General features: G+C 55.6%; 8 protein-coding genes across 8 annotated transcripts; 5 read left to right on the top strand and 3 right to left on the bottom strand.

Annotated features, from left to right (window-relative positions):
- Positions 1-563: 563 nt before the first annotated feature.
- ASPZODRAFT_119045 (hypothetical protein) lies at positions 564-3,042 on the top strand. Its single transcript, XM_022721216.1, has 3 exons — positions 564-1,129; positions 1,223-1,656; positions 1,727-3,042. Exons 1-3 carry the CDS (start codon positions 910-912, stop codon positions 2,903-2,905), a joined length of 1,833 nt encoding a protein of 610 aa, XP_022580337.1. The 5' UTR covers positions 564-909; the 3' UTR covers positions 2,906-3,042.
- Positions 3,043-3,050: 8 nt separating this feature from the next.
- ASPZODRAFT_167545 (hypothetical protein) lies at positions 3,051-4,061 on the bottom strand (the record flags this gene model as incomplete). Its single annotated transcript, XM_022726830.1, has 4 exons — positions 3,990-4,061; positions 3,534-3,934; positions 3,152-3,472; positions 3,051-3,088 (listed from the first exon to the last, which is right to left on the bottom strand). The coding sequence occupies exons 1-4, from the start codon at positions 4,022-4,024 to the stop codon at positions 3,051-3,053; spliced, it is 795 nt and encodes a 264-aa protein (XP_022580336.1). The 5' UTR covers positions 4,025-4,061.
- A 406-nt stretch (positions 4,062-4,467) lies between these two features.
- On the top strand, positions 4,468-4,887 carry ASPZODRAFT_152809 (hypothetical protein; the record flags this gene model as incomplete). Its single annotated transcript, XM_022725894.1, has 4 exons — positions 4,468-4,486; positions 4,544-4,579; positions 4,652-4,767; positions 4,834-4,887. 4 exons carry the CDS (start codon positions 4,468-4,470, stop codon positions 4,885-4,887), a joined length of 225 nt encoding a protein of 74 aa, XP_022580335.1.
- A 481-nt stretch (positions 4,888-5,368) lies between these two features.
- Positions 5,369-5,956, bottom strand: ASPZODRAFT_33472 (hypothetical protein; the record flags this gene model as incomplete). The annotated part of the gene is made up of 1 exon (XM_022728254.1): positions 5,369-5,956. A coding segment is annotated over one exon (588 nt), but the record flags the coding sequence as incomplete, so codon positions are not given.
- Positions 5,957-6,209: 253 nt separating this feature from the next.
- Positions 6,210-7,367, top strand: ASPZODRAFT_152807 (hypothetical protein; the record flags this gene model as incomplete). The annotated part of the gene is made up of 2 exons (XM_022725893.1): positions 6,210-7,099; positions 7,175-7,367. 2 exons carry the CDS (start codon positions 6,210-6,212, stop codon positions 7,365-7,367), a joined length of 1,083 nt encoding a protein of 360 aa, XP_022580333.1.
- A 215-nt stretch (positions 7,368-7,582) lies between these two features.
- On the bottom strand, positions 7,583-9,292 carry ASPZODRAFT_152806 (hypothetical protein; the record flags this gene model as incomplete). Its single annotated transcript, XM_022725892.1, has 3 exons — positions 7,583-7,769; positions 7,812-9,180; positions 9,268-9,292. The coding sequence occupies 3 exons, from the start codon at positions 9,290-9,292 to the stop codon at positions 7,583-7,585; spliced, it is 1,581 nt and encodes a 526-aa protein (XP_022580332.1).
- A 742-nt stretch (positions 9,293-10,034) lies between these two features.
- On the top strand, positions 10,035-11,260 carry ASPZODRAFT_98747 (hypothetical protein). The gene is made up of 2 exons (XM_022730585.1): positions 10,035-10,199; positions 10,269-11,260. The coding sequence occupies exons 1-2, from the start codon at positions 10,151-10,153 to the stop codon at positions 10,985-10,987; spliced, it is 768 nt and encodes a 255-aa protein (XP_022580331.1). The 5' UTR covers positions 10,035-10,150; the 3' UTR covers positions 10,988-11,260.
- A 407-nt stretch (positions 11,261-11,667) lies between these two features.
- On the top strand, positions 11,668-12,318 carry ASPZODRAFT_68587 (hypothetical protein; the record flags this gene model as incomplete). The annotated part of the gene is made up of 2 exons (XM_022729520.1): positions 11,668-11,748; positions 11,803-12,318. 2 exons carry the CDS (start codon positions 11,668-11,670, stop codon positions 12,316-12,318), a joined length of 597 nt encoding a protein of 198 aa, XP_022580330.1.
- Positions 12,319-12,364: the final 46 nt, after the last annotated feature.

Here is a 12,364-nt window from a genome sequence, read left to right as displayed (position 1 = left end):
CAGGATAGTAGAGGCCTGAGGCATAGATACCTGGTAATGGAGGCGTTATGCAGTATGTATCCACTGGTATTTACACCGACTTACCTACCTAGGTACTATCAGCACTCATTCTAACCTACAGGTACTATATAAAGTATACCTAGGTATCTAGATATCCCTTGGAAGCCATTCCTTGTGACAATACTCTACTAGTCTATCACCTCGACCCATACGATATCCTCCTTCAATATGAGTACCTTTCTTATAGATCTAGGTATGCTACCTAGGCGTCCCTAGGCATGTACCTACTACCTAGGTATATAGTACCGTACCGTTATGGAATTACCATAATACAGCCTATTCTTATCACCAACAAGGTTAGGCACGTGCGCTCTCTGCGGGCTGAGGGCCCTCCCAGCAAGCCACTAGTCCTCATCTGGTCTAGTGTCCGAAATGGCACGGGATTGACATCAAATTAGCATTGCGCGAACCCAACAACGGCCTAGCGCCCTCCCCTTATCGTCCAATTAAACACCTCCCCCCCTCCCAGTGCGTCGATCCGCCACGGACACTTGCCAGCTCCAGCTCCCACACGCAGCTCAACCCGACGAGGCGCGAGGGTCATTTGGCCCTTTGCCCTTTCACTGTCCGCTCTTGGGGCAATCCGCAATGCCACCCTCCCTCCGACACTGAGCAAAACCCCCCGTGCGCGGTCTGCAGACGCTGAGGCGTGCAGCCCCCCCTTCCCCCCCCCGTGGCAAGAGCGCCGGCTCCGGGCTCCCTATAACGAGTCATCCCTCCGCGAGTTCTTCTTCTGCCCCCTTCCTGCTGCTCTTCCTGAGCAATGAGCAAGTGAGTGGAGGAGCAAGACTGCGAAGAGAGAAGACAGAGTCAAGTCTAGAGTCTCTACTACTAGCAGCACACACAGCCATGGACCCTCTGGCGTCGCCCGGTACCTCGGACGAGAGCTCCTATGACGCTTCCACAGGCCCGACAACGCCCTCGTCCAGCCCCCTGTTTGGTCCTTCGGGAATTGACGATTTGGCTCTCTCGTTGTCGCAGTGTCTGAACGCGCGGGAGGGTGAGAATGGGTCGTTTCACAGTGCAGGCACGGTGAAGAACGTGTGTGTCGTTGGTGCGGGATATGTTGGTAGGTGAACACAAAAAAAAAGGGGGGGGGGTCTTTCCTTACAGAGCACCCCCCCGGATAAGAGAGTGTCGAACAGATGAGTTGACCGTCTAGGTGGCCCTACGGCGGCTGTACTCGCGCTGTACAACCCGTCGATTACCGTCGAGGTGCTAGATCGCGACTCGAATCGCATCGGACGGTGGCAGTCGCCACATCTGCCGGTTCACGAGCCGGATCTGGATCGTATTGTTCGAGTTGCCCGGGACGGGGCAGAGATTCGGAGTGTCGATGCCATCCCTGCCGCCGTCAAACGGGGGGGGAATCTCGTCTTCACCACGGACTCCGTCCGGAGCATCTCCCAGGCAGATATCGTCTTTCTCGCCGTCAACACCCCAACCAAGACCTTTGGCGTCGGCGCTGGACGTGCGACCAATATGACGGCTACCGATGCTGCTGTCCAGGAGATCGCCAGGCACGCAAAACCAGGCGCCATTATTGTGGAGAAGAGCACCGTGCCGTGTGGGACCGCCCAGCGGGTCCGCCAAATAGTAAGCCTGCAGATTCCAGGGTTTTGGTTCTATAATAAGAATAATCATCACTGACAAATTGTTTTTGTAGCTGGCGACCGTCCGCCCGGGCGTCCCCTTTGAAGTTCTGTCAAACCCCGAGTTTTTATCCGAGGGCTCCGCTGTCGAGAACCTCACCCATCCGGATCGCGTGCTGATCGGGTCGTCTGGCACCCCTGCCGGTCGCCGCGCCGCGCGTATGCTCGCCAACCTGTACACCTCGTGGGTGCCTGTTTCGCGCATTCTGGAGATCAACACCTCGTCGTCCGAGCTGGCGAAGCTGGTCGCCAACGCCATGCTGGCCCAGCGCATCAGCAGCATCAATTCTATCAGCGCCATCTGCGAGCGCACGGGCGCCGACGTCGACCAGATCTCCGCCGCCATCGGGCGTGACGCGCGCATCGGGCCCAAATTCCTCAAGTCAGGCCTGGGTTTCGGAGGCTCGTGCTTTCGCAAGGATATCTCTAGCCTAGCCTACCTGGCCGAGTCGCTGGGCCTCGAGGAGGTCGCCCACTACTGGCGCCAGGTGAACTCAATGAACGTCTACCAGCGCGACCGCTTCTCCCGCAAGGTCATCGATCGCTTCAACGGCAACCTCGTCGGCCGCAAGCTGGCTGTGCTGGGGTTTGCTTTCAAGAAGAACACGGGCGACACCCGGGAGTCGCTCGCGGTCGATGTCATCCGCTCCCTGCTCGAGGAGCGCCCCGCGGAGCTGGCCATCTTCGACCCTTTCTGCCGCGAGGAGGATATTCTCCGCGAACTGGAGCCTATCTGCGGTGTTGACAACGCCTTGCTGCCGCGCATGTGCTCCGTCAAGGTCCACCCGGACGTCTACTCCGCCTGCTCCCAAGCCGATGCCGTCCTCCTCCTGACCGACTCGGATCAGTTCAAGAGCTCCCAGAACAAGACCTTCCCGAAGAAAGAGCCCGAGCCGGTTCCCACACAGATCGCCTCCCCAAGCGAGGACGCGGTCGCTCTCTATGAAGAAACCTATGTGTCGTCCCGCGGGATCACGTATCACTTAACGCCGCAGGCGCCGTGTGGTGCCGAATGCGCCGAGTGTCGGGCGCAGTCGAACCGCCCCGTGGCAACGGAGCCTGTCGAGTGGACGCGCATCGCATACTGTATGAAAGAGCCGCGGATGGTGTTTGACGGGCGCGGGCTGCTTGATGTTGCCGAGATGCAGACGCAGGGGTTTAGTGTCATTCGCTTGGATTCGGGACATACATAACTTTGTCTGTTGGACGTAATTAGATACCCTTTCTTTCTTCTTGTCTTCTTTGTCGGTATATAGACCGAAGACTTTTTTTTTTAGACTGTCAGTTATGAGGCATTTTCACGGTTTAGTTCGAAGCAACTCAATATACCACATTTCATTATAGTTTACCAAGTAATCTATCTTCATGGTGCATGACTATATATATACATATAGATATGTATTATCAGAATTAGTTCTCGCCCACCTCTTTGAACACACCCTCGACCTCCTCAATCTTCTTGATAGCCCGCTGGTACGCCTCATGACCGCGCAGGCGCTCGGCATACGCCACCAGACGCGGGTACTTTTCGCTGTCGAGCACGCGCAGCAGCGCCGCCTGAATCGGCAGGCTCATGAGGATATCCGCGGCGGTCAGCTGTGCGCCGCACAGGTAAGGGCCACCCTCTGGCGCGGTGGCGAGCTGGTCCTCGAGGAAGGCAAAGTTTGCGTCGTAGTTGGGGCGGAGGTAGGAGGATTCGACGCTGGAGACGATCCCATTGGCGATGGGTTTAATGAAAAAGGGGGAATTCGATTTGATTTCTGTACGTTAGAACAACAACAACAACAAAAATAATGATTCTAGACTCCTTCGACTACTTACTGTTCAAGACCAACTGGATGATAAGGAAAGTCATCAAGGTCCCCTCGTTATAATGCAGGAAGTACCGATACCGCGTCCACGCCTCGGTCTCGCCGCCGACCTGGCCCTCGCGACCATCAACCCATTTCTTGGGAAGCAGGTGCGCCGTTTCCTCCGTGAGGAAGTGGTCGAGGAGGTACTCGACGATTGCACCGGACTCGGCTAGCACCAGGGGCTGCGCTGTACCCGTACCTGTACCCTCGGGCTCGACGCGGATGACGGGCGACTTGCCGAGGGGATGGATCTGCTTGAGCTCCGCGGGGGCGAGCCCATTGGGCCCCCGCTTGAAGGTCTGGAGGTCGTACTCGAGGCCCAGCTCCTCGAGTAGCCAGAGGATGCGCTGGGAGCGGGATTGTTCCAGCCTGGCAATTAGCGATTGTTTTTGAAAATCGGTTGAAATCGATTCCTTATACACACCAGTAGAGAGTGATTTTTGCGCCTTTATTCGCCATGGTGGTGCTCTGCTAGAAGAATAAGTAGGAAGTTATGATAAGAGAATCATTCGGGTTTTATGCCTCGTCATTAGTATTATTTCTCGTCTGAGGTCATCGACCCACTGGATTTAAGACAAATTAGTTAAGCAACCGAGGCAGTGCTCCGTACAACATGGGCATATGCAATTGTAGTCATCATTTGTAAGGAACCCGAGGGTCTCCTGTTCTCTTCATTTCTGGTATCAGTGTCTTCTATCCCCTGTATTATGTTTGTTATACTGGGTACGGAGTACCTGCAGGAATGATCCTTCTTCACTCCGCAGAAGAGCGATGGGCTTAGTAAGCGATGACTAACCACACGTGATTAACATCACATGACAATATCACATGACACACTTCTCACCCCGATCGAGACGACGACTTCCAACTCCACCGCAAGCAAGTCGAGAGAGCACGCAACCATGGCCGGTCCTAGCAAGTGTAAGTAGAGCCAATTGCGATGAAGGGCTGCAGCCGTGATAGCTGACGATTAAATAGCTCTGGTCCTTGACCCGGCCCTGCAGAAATACTACGGTACGAGAATGGCAACGTGAATTACGAACGCACGACGTCTGATTAGCTGACCCTTGGACTCTTTTTTTGCAGAACTCAATGCGAATCGCTACAAGTACTTCCGCTGGACGCCGCGCCATGCCTGGATCTCCTTCATCTACATGGCTTTGATCCCCGGAGCGCTGGGCTACCTTGCCTACAAGACTGATGTACGCATTACCTCGACTGAACCCTGGTACCTGGAGGACTGGTGCAGTTGGCTAACGGATGGGCAGGGCAAGTACGAATGGCGTGGAAAGAGGAAAGGAGACACTATTGCCGAGTGGTAGGATGGAAGGGTGGGTGGCCTGGTGATTGATAAGGATGCCTGCAAATGTGGGAAAAAGACATTGCCTCTTCAGCGGTACTGGACTCGCTGATCCACTCGTGTACTATTCGAGATATACCTATGATCATATTTTTTTTCTTCAATTTTTCAATTGAAAGTGTCTTTTGCATCCCGAGATAAAAGTCAGATGAAGCAGGACTGGCTTCACCGGGTATCTGTCAACACCGGTTCTCCACGGACAAATCGAAAAAGAAAAGTCCGTAGCTTTCTCAATATGGCGCCCATCCCCTTCTCCCCCCTCCAGTTCCACCACCTCCCCGTCCCCTGGTATCCGGTAATCTTTCCCCCCGTCTCCAATCCCCGCTGGGAATACCTCCGCCGCCAGCTCGTTCTCCCATTCTGCCTCCTCCTCCGCGGCCCCCCCTTCCGAATCCGTTCTCACGGAAGGCTCTCATGCCACCCCCGATAGGCGCCCCGCCGACCCCCCGGCCAGAGACAATCGCCGGTGCGATCGATCCGTCTTCCAGCGGCGGCAGGATCGCACAGTCGACAAAGTCGCCAATCACGAACCGCATATCCTGCAGCATCTTGTCCGCATCATCCCCCTGTAACCTGTATGTCCTAGCGGACCCGTCGCTGTTCTTCTCGTTGCCGTCATGCTGTTTCCCCTCGCGGTCCCCGACAATCACACTCCCCATATCCTTGCTCAGGTACCGACCACGCGCGTCGGGTCCCATGGCCGCCGCACCACGCGTGTCCGGGTATACCAGGCGGAAACACAGCCGTGTCCCGATGGGCGGGCTGGGCAGTTGGCCCGGTAGCGCAGAGGTCAGCAGCTGCGACAGCTCGCGCAGCGTGCACGACTGCCAGGTGTAGATCTGCAGATGGGCAGGGAGCTGCATTCCCGACGAAGCATTGCTCCCAATGTGTGCTCCTCCTCGCGAGGGGGCCGATGCCACGGGGAAGTCGGCGAGATGGTGGAAGGCGTGCTGGCGGTAGAAGAGCTTGAGGTGGAAGGGGGTCGTCGATTGGCGATCGATCGACGGCTTCGGCGGGTCTCGTGAAGCCATTTCTTTTTTATGATGAAAAAATCCTTTTATCGGGAGAACCAAATTATTAGATTGCTATTGTGGAAGAAGTAGTGGGTTGTAGAAAGGTCCGAGGTGGTTATATTGAAGGTTGTAGTGAGTCCAACTTTGCGGCGAAGTTCTGCCGCATTCACTTGACTTCACTTTTATTTGGACTGATTACTGGCTACTTCCAACCAAACCCTACAACGTTACAACAGGAGTAAAAAGAAATCGATTAATTTGACCAGCCAAAATGGATTTCGCATCCTTGATGGCCAAGGAAATCTCCAAGGCCAAACCCGCCCCTGCGTCCCAGACAAGCGACAAGAAATATCTCCGCCGCGGTGAGGTCGAAGCAGCCCGCGTGGCCACCTACAACGAGGAGCAGGAGCGACTGCAGCGCGAACGCGAGGATAAACAGGCCCAGAAACGCAAGAGGGAGGATGAAGAGCACGAACGGCGGCGGGAGCGCGAGGAGAAGAAGACCCGGCTGGCAGAGGAGTCGCGCCGACGCCGGGAAGAGGAGGAAGCAGCAGAGGAGCGCGAGCGGCGCAAACGGCTCGGTCTGCCAGAGTTGCCTGCGAAAGATGCCTCGAAGGACAGCGAGAAGGAAGGCACCCCGCTGGACGACAGCGAGGCAGACATGGACGATGAAGAGCTGGTGCAAAAACTGCGGGAGATGAACCAACCCGCCCGCCTGTTCGGGGAGACACACCGCGGCCGGCTACGACGGTATCGCCGGCTGCTGGCACCAGAGCAGAAGCTCTCGGCGGGCCCGATCGCGACCACGCTGGAGCTGGTGCCGGAGAAGGAGATGAAGGTCAACCCGGGCCTGCCCAAGGACGAGGAGGCGCGTCGCTTCCTCTACCGCCAGCTGGCGTCGTATTTCTCCATGGTCCTCGCCGAGTGGAAGGCCATGCTCGACCGGCGGGACCTGGACGTTCGCGAGAGCTTCCAGGGCCGCCAGGCGTATGCCGCCATGGTCCAGTCGCGCGAGAACATGAAGCCTCTTTTCCGTAAGCTCGAAAAGGGCGAGCTGTCCGATGGCATCCTCAAGCCCGTTGTTGAGATCGTGCACAAGGCACAGCTACGGCGCTATGTCGACGCCAACGATGCATACCTACGACTCAGCATTGGAAAGGCGTACGTTTCTTCCTTTTCATTCTTCCTTCTCACTCTTATCAAATAAATTGAAATAAGCGTACTGATCTTTATTAGAGCATGGCCCATCGGTGTCACCATGGTGGGTATTCACGAACGGTCGGCGCGCGAAAAACTCCATGCAGCAGACCACCAGGCCCATATTCTCAGCGACGAGAGTACACGCAAGTATCTGCAAAGTATCAAGCGCTGTTTGAGCTTTGCCCAGGTCCGCTGGCCTCCGGATGACCAGCTGCAGTTGATGGGATAATCGCTCAACTCATCTTTGTATAAAACCTAAATAGTTATACTGTTGCATGTCTTATTAGCGAGTTTAACGAAAACTACGTTTCATTTTGATTGTATAATAGCATTTTCCCAGGTTCTGTAGACCGCTGGTCTGATCTAATAGCAAACGCCCGAAAATTATCATAGATCTACTTTTCTATATATGCATATGCTCTCGATAACCAAAGAGGGGAGCACTCATCTCCATAAGCGGAGCAGCGAGTGCCACCAGGCCACAAAGCCAGGCTTCCCAGGCTCCGCCATCCTGTCCTGCATGCTCTTGCCGTCGTCACTTCCGTACATCTCTGGCCGGATGTGGTGTCCATCCATGCCGTTCATGACAGCCAAGGCTGTGGCCGTTGCCGGTCGGGATGGTGTGGATATGCTGCCGGACGAGCTGCTGGTTCTACTATCACCGCAGTCATGCTCTTCGCCTGTGTACGCACGGATCACCTTGCCGGCCGTGTAGACACACCCTCCGTAGGCGAACCGGATCAGCGAGTCGCCCGTCAGACTGCCCATGATGAAGACCGAGGGTGCCACTTCGAGGCCTTCCACCGCTTTGCTGCGTAATGTCTGTCCGGAGACGGGCGGGTTGGCGCCGGTCTCCTCAATCGGACATCCTAGCACTTCGGTACGGAGCTCCTCATTGAGATAACCAAGCGTGCCGCGACGCCCGACAGCGTACGCCAGCCCGCGAACCAGCCGAGTAAAGGTCGTCCCGTCAGACTGTTGAAATGTGACCATGGCTTGTCCTTCGTCACGCATGTCCACTCTAACGATTTCGACATTGGCAAGGCCCTCATACACTTGGTCCCAACACCGGCTCTCAAGAAAAGGTGTGGATGAAGCTCGTCGAGTGCGGGGTCGCTTCTTCGCGGATTGGTCTGAAGCAATGGCAGCCCGCTTCATCAGTCGATACACTCCGGCATACTCGGGATATGCCTGTTGATGGCAGCCTCGAAGTGGAGATGGCCGAGTATCGGGGTTCCATTTGAAGATGTGGAGGATTTTTTGGTTATCTGGCGCAGAGATGATTACGTCTGCAGCCGAAAAGCCCGATCCGATGATGAGAAAGGGAACTTGGGGATCGGGTTGGGCTTGCGCCAGGGGTATCATGAGTGGTGAAGGCTGGACCAGCTCGGAGAAAATCCCGGAAGCCAGGACCAAGCGCTTACAGTGAATATTATGGGAGTGGATGTAGAAGCCATTGGCTGTCCTGGAGATATCAGCCACCGTTTCCCCGTTGCGAAACACTTTGTCAATGTGAACGGCAGCCGGATAGGCACAAAGATACTCCGCTACCTCTCGCCTAGAGGGACGAGTGAACAAAGGCAGATCCTTGCCCGTTTCCTTGCGGTAGTGCTCTGCGTACGAGTAACCCGGCAAAGACAGCATTGCGGCATAGCTCAGAGTCTGGATCTCCCAGCTGGCAGGCATGGGATTCTCTGTCCATTGGCCACCAGGCTGCGGAGCATTCCCGAAAACTAAATGTGGCACAGCCTTCTCAGGCATAAACCGCCACTGCACATTGCTCGTGCTTTCTGTCTCCTCGATATCAGCGCTGGGCCGCACAAGAGTGTCTAGCAAGACGTTGACGGGTAACGCCTGGGTTGAATAGGACAGCCGAGACGCAGCAAAATGCTGGGTCAAAGTATCGACACAGATATTCAGCAGCTCCGGGGCATCTTTCAGCTTGGCATGCAGCAACGGATCTGGATGTGGCGGATCCGGAGAATACAAGGGGATATGACCATGAAGGATGTAGGACAGGATCATGGCCGACGGGCCGTTCCCTGCAACACAAGAGAAAACACGTCAACTCTGGTACACGCCTATTGGCACGGAATGGCCAAGAGAGTCCTTGATCAATGGCGACATACCGATGATGATGGTGTCAGTCTCCATTAGCCAAGGCAGTTCCAAGTCCTCCGACTGGCCCGTCAGCGACACATTCTCCGTCAGACATATATGGAAAAAACGGATATCAGAGCGAGCTGGTCATGGGAACTCCAAGCAGCGACAGATAAGCCCTGGAAAAAAGATGGAACACATCATCGCCGGGCTGGAGGGGAAGGGTCCGGTCCCTCTTGTAAGCTGAGGCGGGAATGCCCGATCTGGGGATTCCTGGAGGACTTGCTGACAAAACAAAGTGGGACCTTTTCAACTAGTGAGCTTGGATTTCTTTTCCAGGACCCAGCGAGGTGGCGGGCGTAAAGTACCGTTGACATCCGGACGTGAAGATCTTTCTGCTGAGGCTGGGTCCTGAATGGCGCCAGCGCAGGCTTCTCTCTGCAGATGCAGGGTCAAGACAGGAGGGAGGACATGGGTGGTTTGGCAAGGGGACGTGGGTGGCCTTGGTGCCTGAGGTGTCTGGTGAAGAGGGGTAGGAATGCTAGGCCGGATATGGACTAGGGTATTCTAGACCAAAGTGGAAGTCAGGGCTCAGGGCTGGCCCTAAGCCCTAGCTTCCGTATCGAGACACCTGGACGCGTAGTTCGAACCTGTTGAGCCTCTTAGAGAGAGGGGAACGCGTCGGATGGGAGACATCCATGTTCTCGCTAGGCCGGCAGGATCTCCCATCATGATTGCACATTTGAGCTTTGCCATCTAAGCGGCAAATCGAAGAGGAACAAGTTACAAGGGTCTGGCCCCCCAGGAGCTGGAGTCTAGCCTAGGGACTCCAGGAGTCTGGCCTCAGGAGACAGACAGGACAAGTCCCACCACCGCTTTGGCCCGTGGACGGAGTATTCTCCGATCGCAACCATGTACCATCTCGCCAAGTCGCTCTATCTCTACGCGACCAGCAAAGAAGGTCTGCTAGAGAGTCACTATTATTCGAAGTCTTGTGAATACCCCCCACCCGCTGACTGTGGTGACCTAGAATACTCCGTGCTGCTGCTCGGGCTCGACAACGCCGGCAAGACGACCCTCCTCTCCCAGATCAAGGCGTTTTATCTCCCCCGCCCCGATGGCGCTCCAGCGCCCAACCCAGGCAAAACGGTGCCCACCGTCGGCCAGAATGTCGCGACTATCCCCTTGCCGGACATGTACCTGAAGATCTGGGATGTTGGTGGGCAGATCTCCATGCGAGGCCTGTGGCAAAGCTACTACGCCAGCTGCCACGCCATCATCTTCGTTGTGGACAGCACAGATGTCGGCCAGGACCCGGACATCACGCGGTTACCCTCATCCGCCAGCAGGCGCCCGAGCTCCGCTTCGGGCCCGTCAGGGAACAACCCGGCCACCAGCCCCTCGCCGTCCTTCTCGGAACAGATGGCGGGAATCAACGCGGCAAGCGATTTCGGCCGGTTGGACGAGTGTCGCCAGGTGCTCGAGTCGGTCCTGCAGAGCGCTGATGTCGCCGGGGTGCCGATTCTTGTCCTGGCGAATAAACAGGACCGCGAGGATTGTGTCGAGGTGGTGCGCATCAAGGAAGGCTTCGTCCGCAGGGTCTTTGAAGGCGAAAAGGGCGGTGGCGTCCGTGATAGTCGCGTGCTTCCTGTCAGTGCTCTTCTCGGCTCGGGTGTCCAGGAAGCCGTCGAGTGGGTGCGAAGTCGCGTCAAGTGGAACAAAGAGGGCAGGCCGCCAGTAATGAAATGAATGCGGAATGCCCACGCGGCGGCAGTTGAGGCTGCAGCCAGAGAAGGGCATATTGGGATGCCCTTTTACCACTTTCTCTCTCCAGGCGTTCGGGAGTCTTGTGTTTTCATACCCCATTTAGATACCTTATTAGATTTTTGTCTTGGTGACCTATATATTGTGCTTTAAGCTTGCAATTGTCAGTATTGGCGGTTGAATATCAGAGATGTAATATTCTACGTAAACTAGACCGAGTGCCATTCCTTTTCCAAACAGAACGGCGAGGACTTGTATACTTCATGTCTCCTACATATATTTCATGCATGTCATTTCAGAGGCACTCAAGGCAACTAATTCTCTTCATGTCTAGATATCGAGGTAATAAGCTTCTCTAGACTGTGGGTTGAGGAATATCTCCTTCACTTCATATCGGCACAGTACACCGAGCTTATTCAAGTCCATCTGGAGAATAAGAATCAATATGCCAAGATTCATCTGCAGAGGACGTTCTAATTGACCAGGCAGAAGATGAAATAGCTATGAAGTCAACTGCTATCAGCCTGACGTCACTTTGGCCTCTGTGCTGCCTCAAAGGTGATAGTGAGGCTCTTCTCCAAAGAGATGCAGGCAGCGTTTGCACTCCATCGAGTGACCACTTTTTCAATTCAATCCGACCAAAGCTCACCAATTCTATCCTCATCATGAGCGACGCTGTTGCCCACGCTAACCAGGGCGAATTCAAGCCTTCGGTCCATTCCACCGCCCCTATGGAACAGGAAGGCGTGAGAAGTCCTTATCTAGAATGTTCCAACGTCTCTTCTAACAACTTCCAACAGCACCAGCCAGGCCGCAAAGTCGCACCGGCAGACCACAGGCCCGAATACCGTGCCGAAACTTTCCCTCCTGGCACTGCCCCAGCCAGCAGCTCGTACCAGCCCAACCCGGTCAGCGACCCTGGTAGCCAGGCGCTGAACCCGCTCACAGACCGCGCCCACGGGAAGGAGAAGGTCTTTACGTCCGCCGGGTTGACTTTACGCGGCGCCACGTCGCAGGACGTTCACAGGGGTCTAGGCCACCCGGGATCCGGTATGACAAACACCGAGATCCGCCATGATGGTCAACACGGGCGGAAGCACCAGAGCCACAGCCTTGAAGGTGTCGGCGCGACCAGGGAGGACAAGTATGAGCGTGCTCTGCCCGACCAGCGCGGCATCGAGCGGGAGGAAGCAATGGGTGGCCAACATGGGAACAAGGGAGTGGCCGAGGAGCTGCTTTCTACCAGTGCGGAGACGGTGGCCCACGAATGGAAGTATGAACCTGGCACGAAGAGAGGCCAGTCGCATATCAAATGAAAGAAAGTGAGGGTTTGCCCATCCGGCACTCGATTTTGTTTCATCG

Source organism: Penicilliopsis zonata (genome assembly GCF_001890105.1).
Source record: "Penicilliopsis zonata CBS 506.65 unplaced genomic scaffold ASPZOscaffold_10, whole genome shotgun sequence".
Classification (NCBI taxonomy): Eukaryota; Fungi; Ascomycota; class Eurotiomycetes; order Eurotiales; family Aspergillaceae; genus Penicilliopsis; species Penicilliopsis zonata.
The sequence above is the reverse complement of the archived record's forward strand: the minus strand, read 5'-3'. Positions and strand labels throughout refer to the sequence as shown.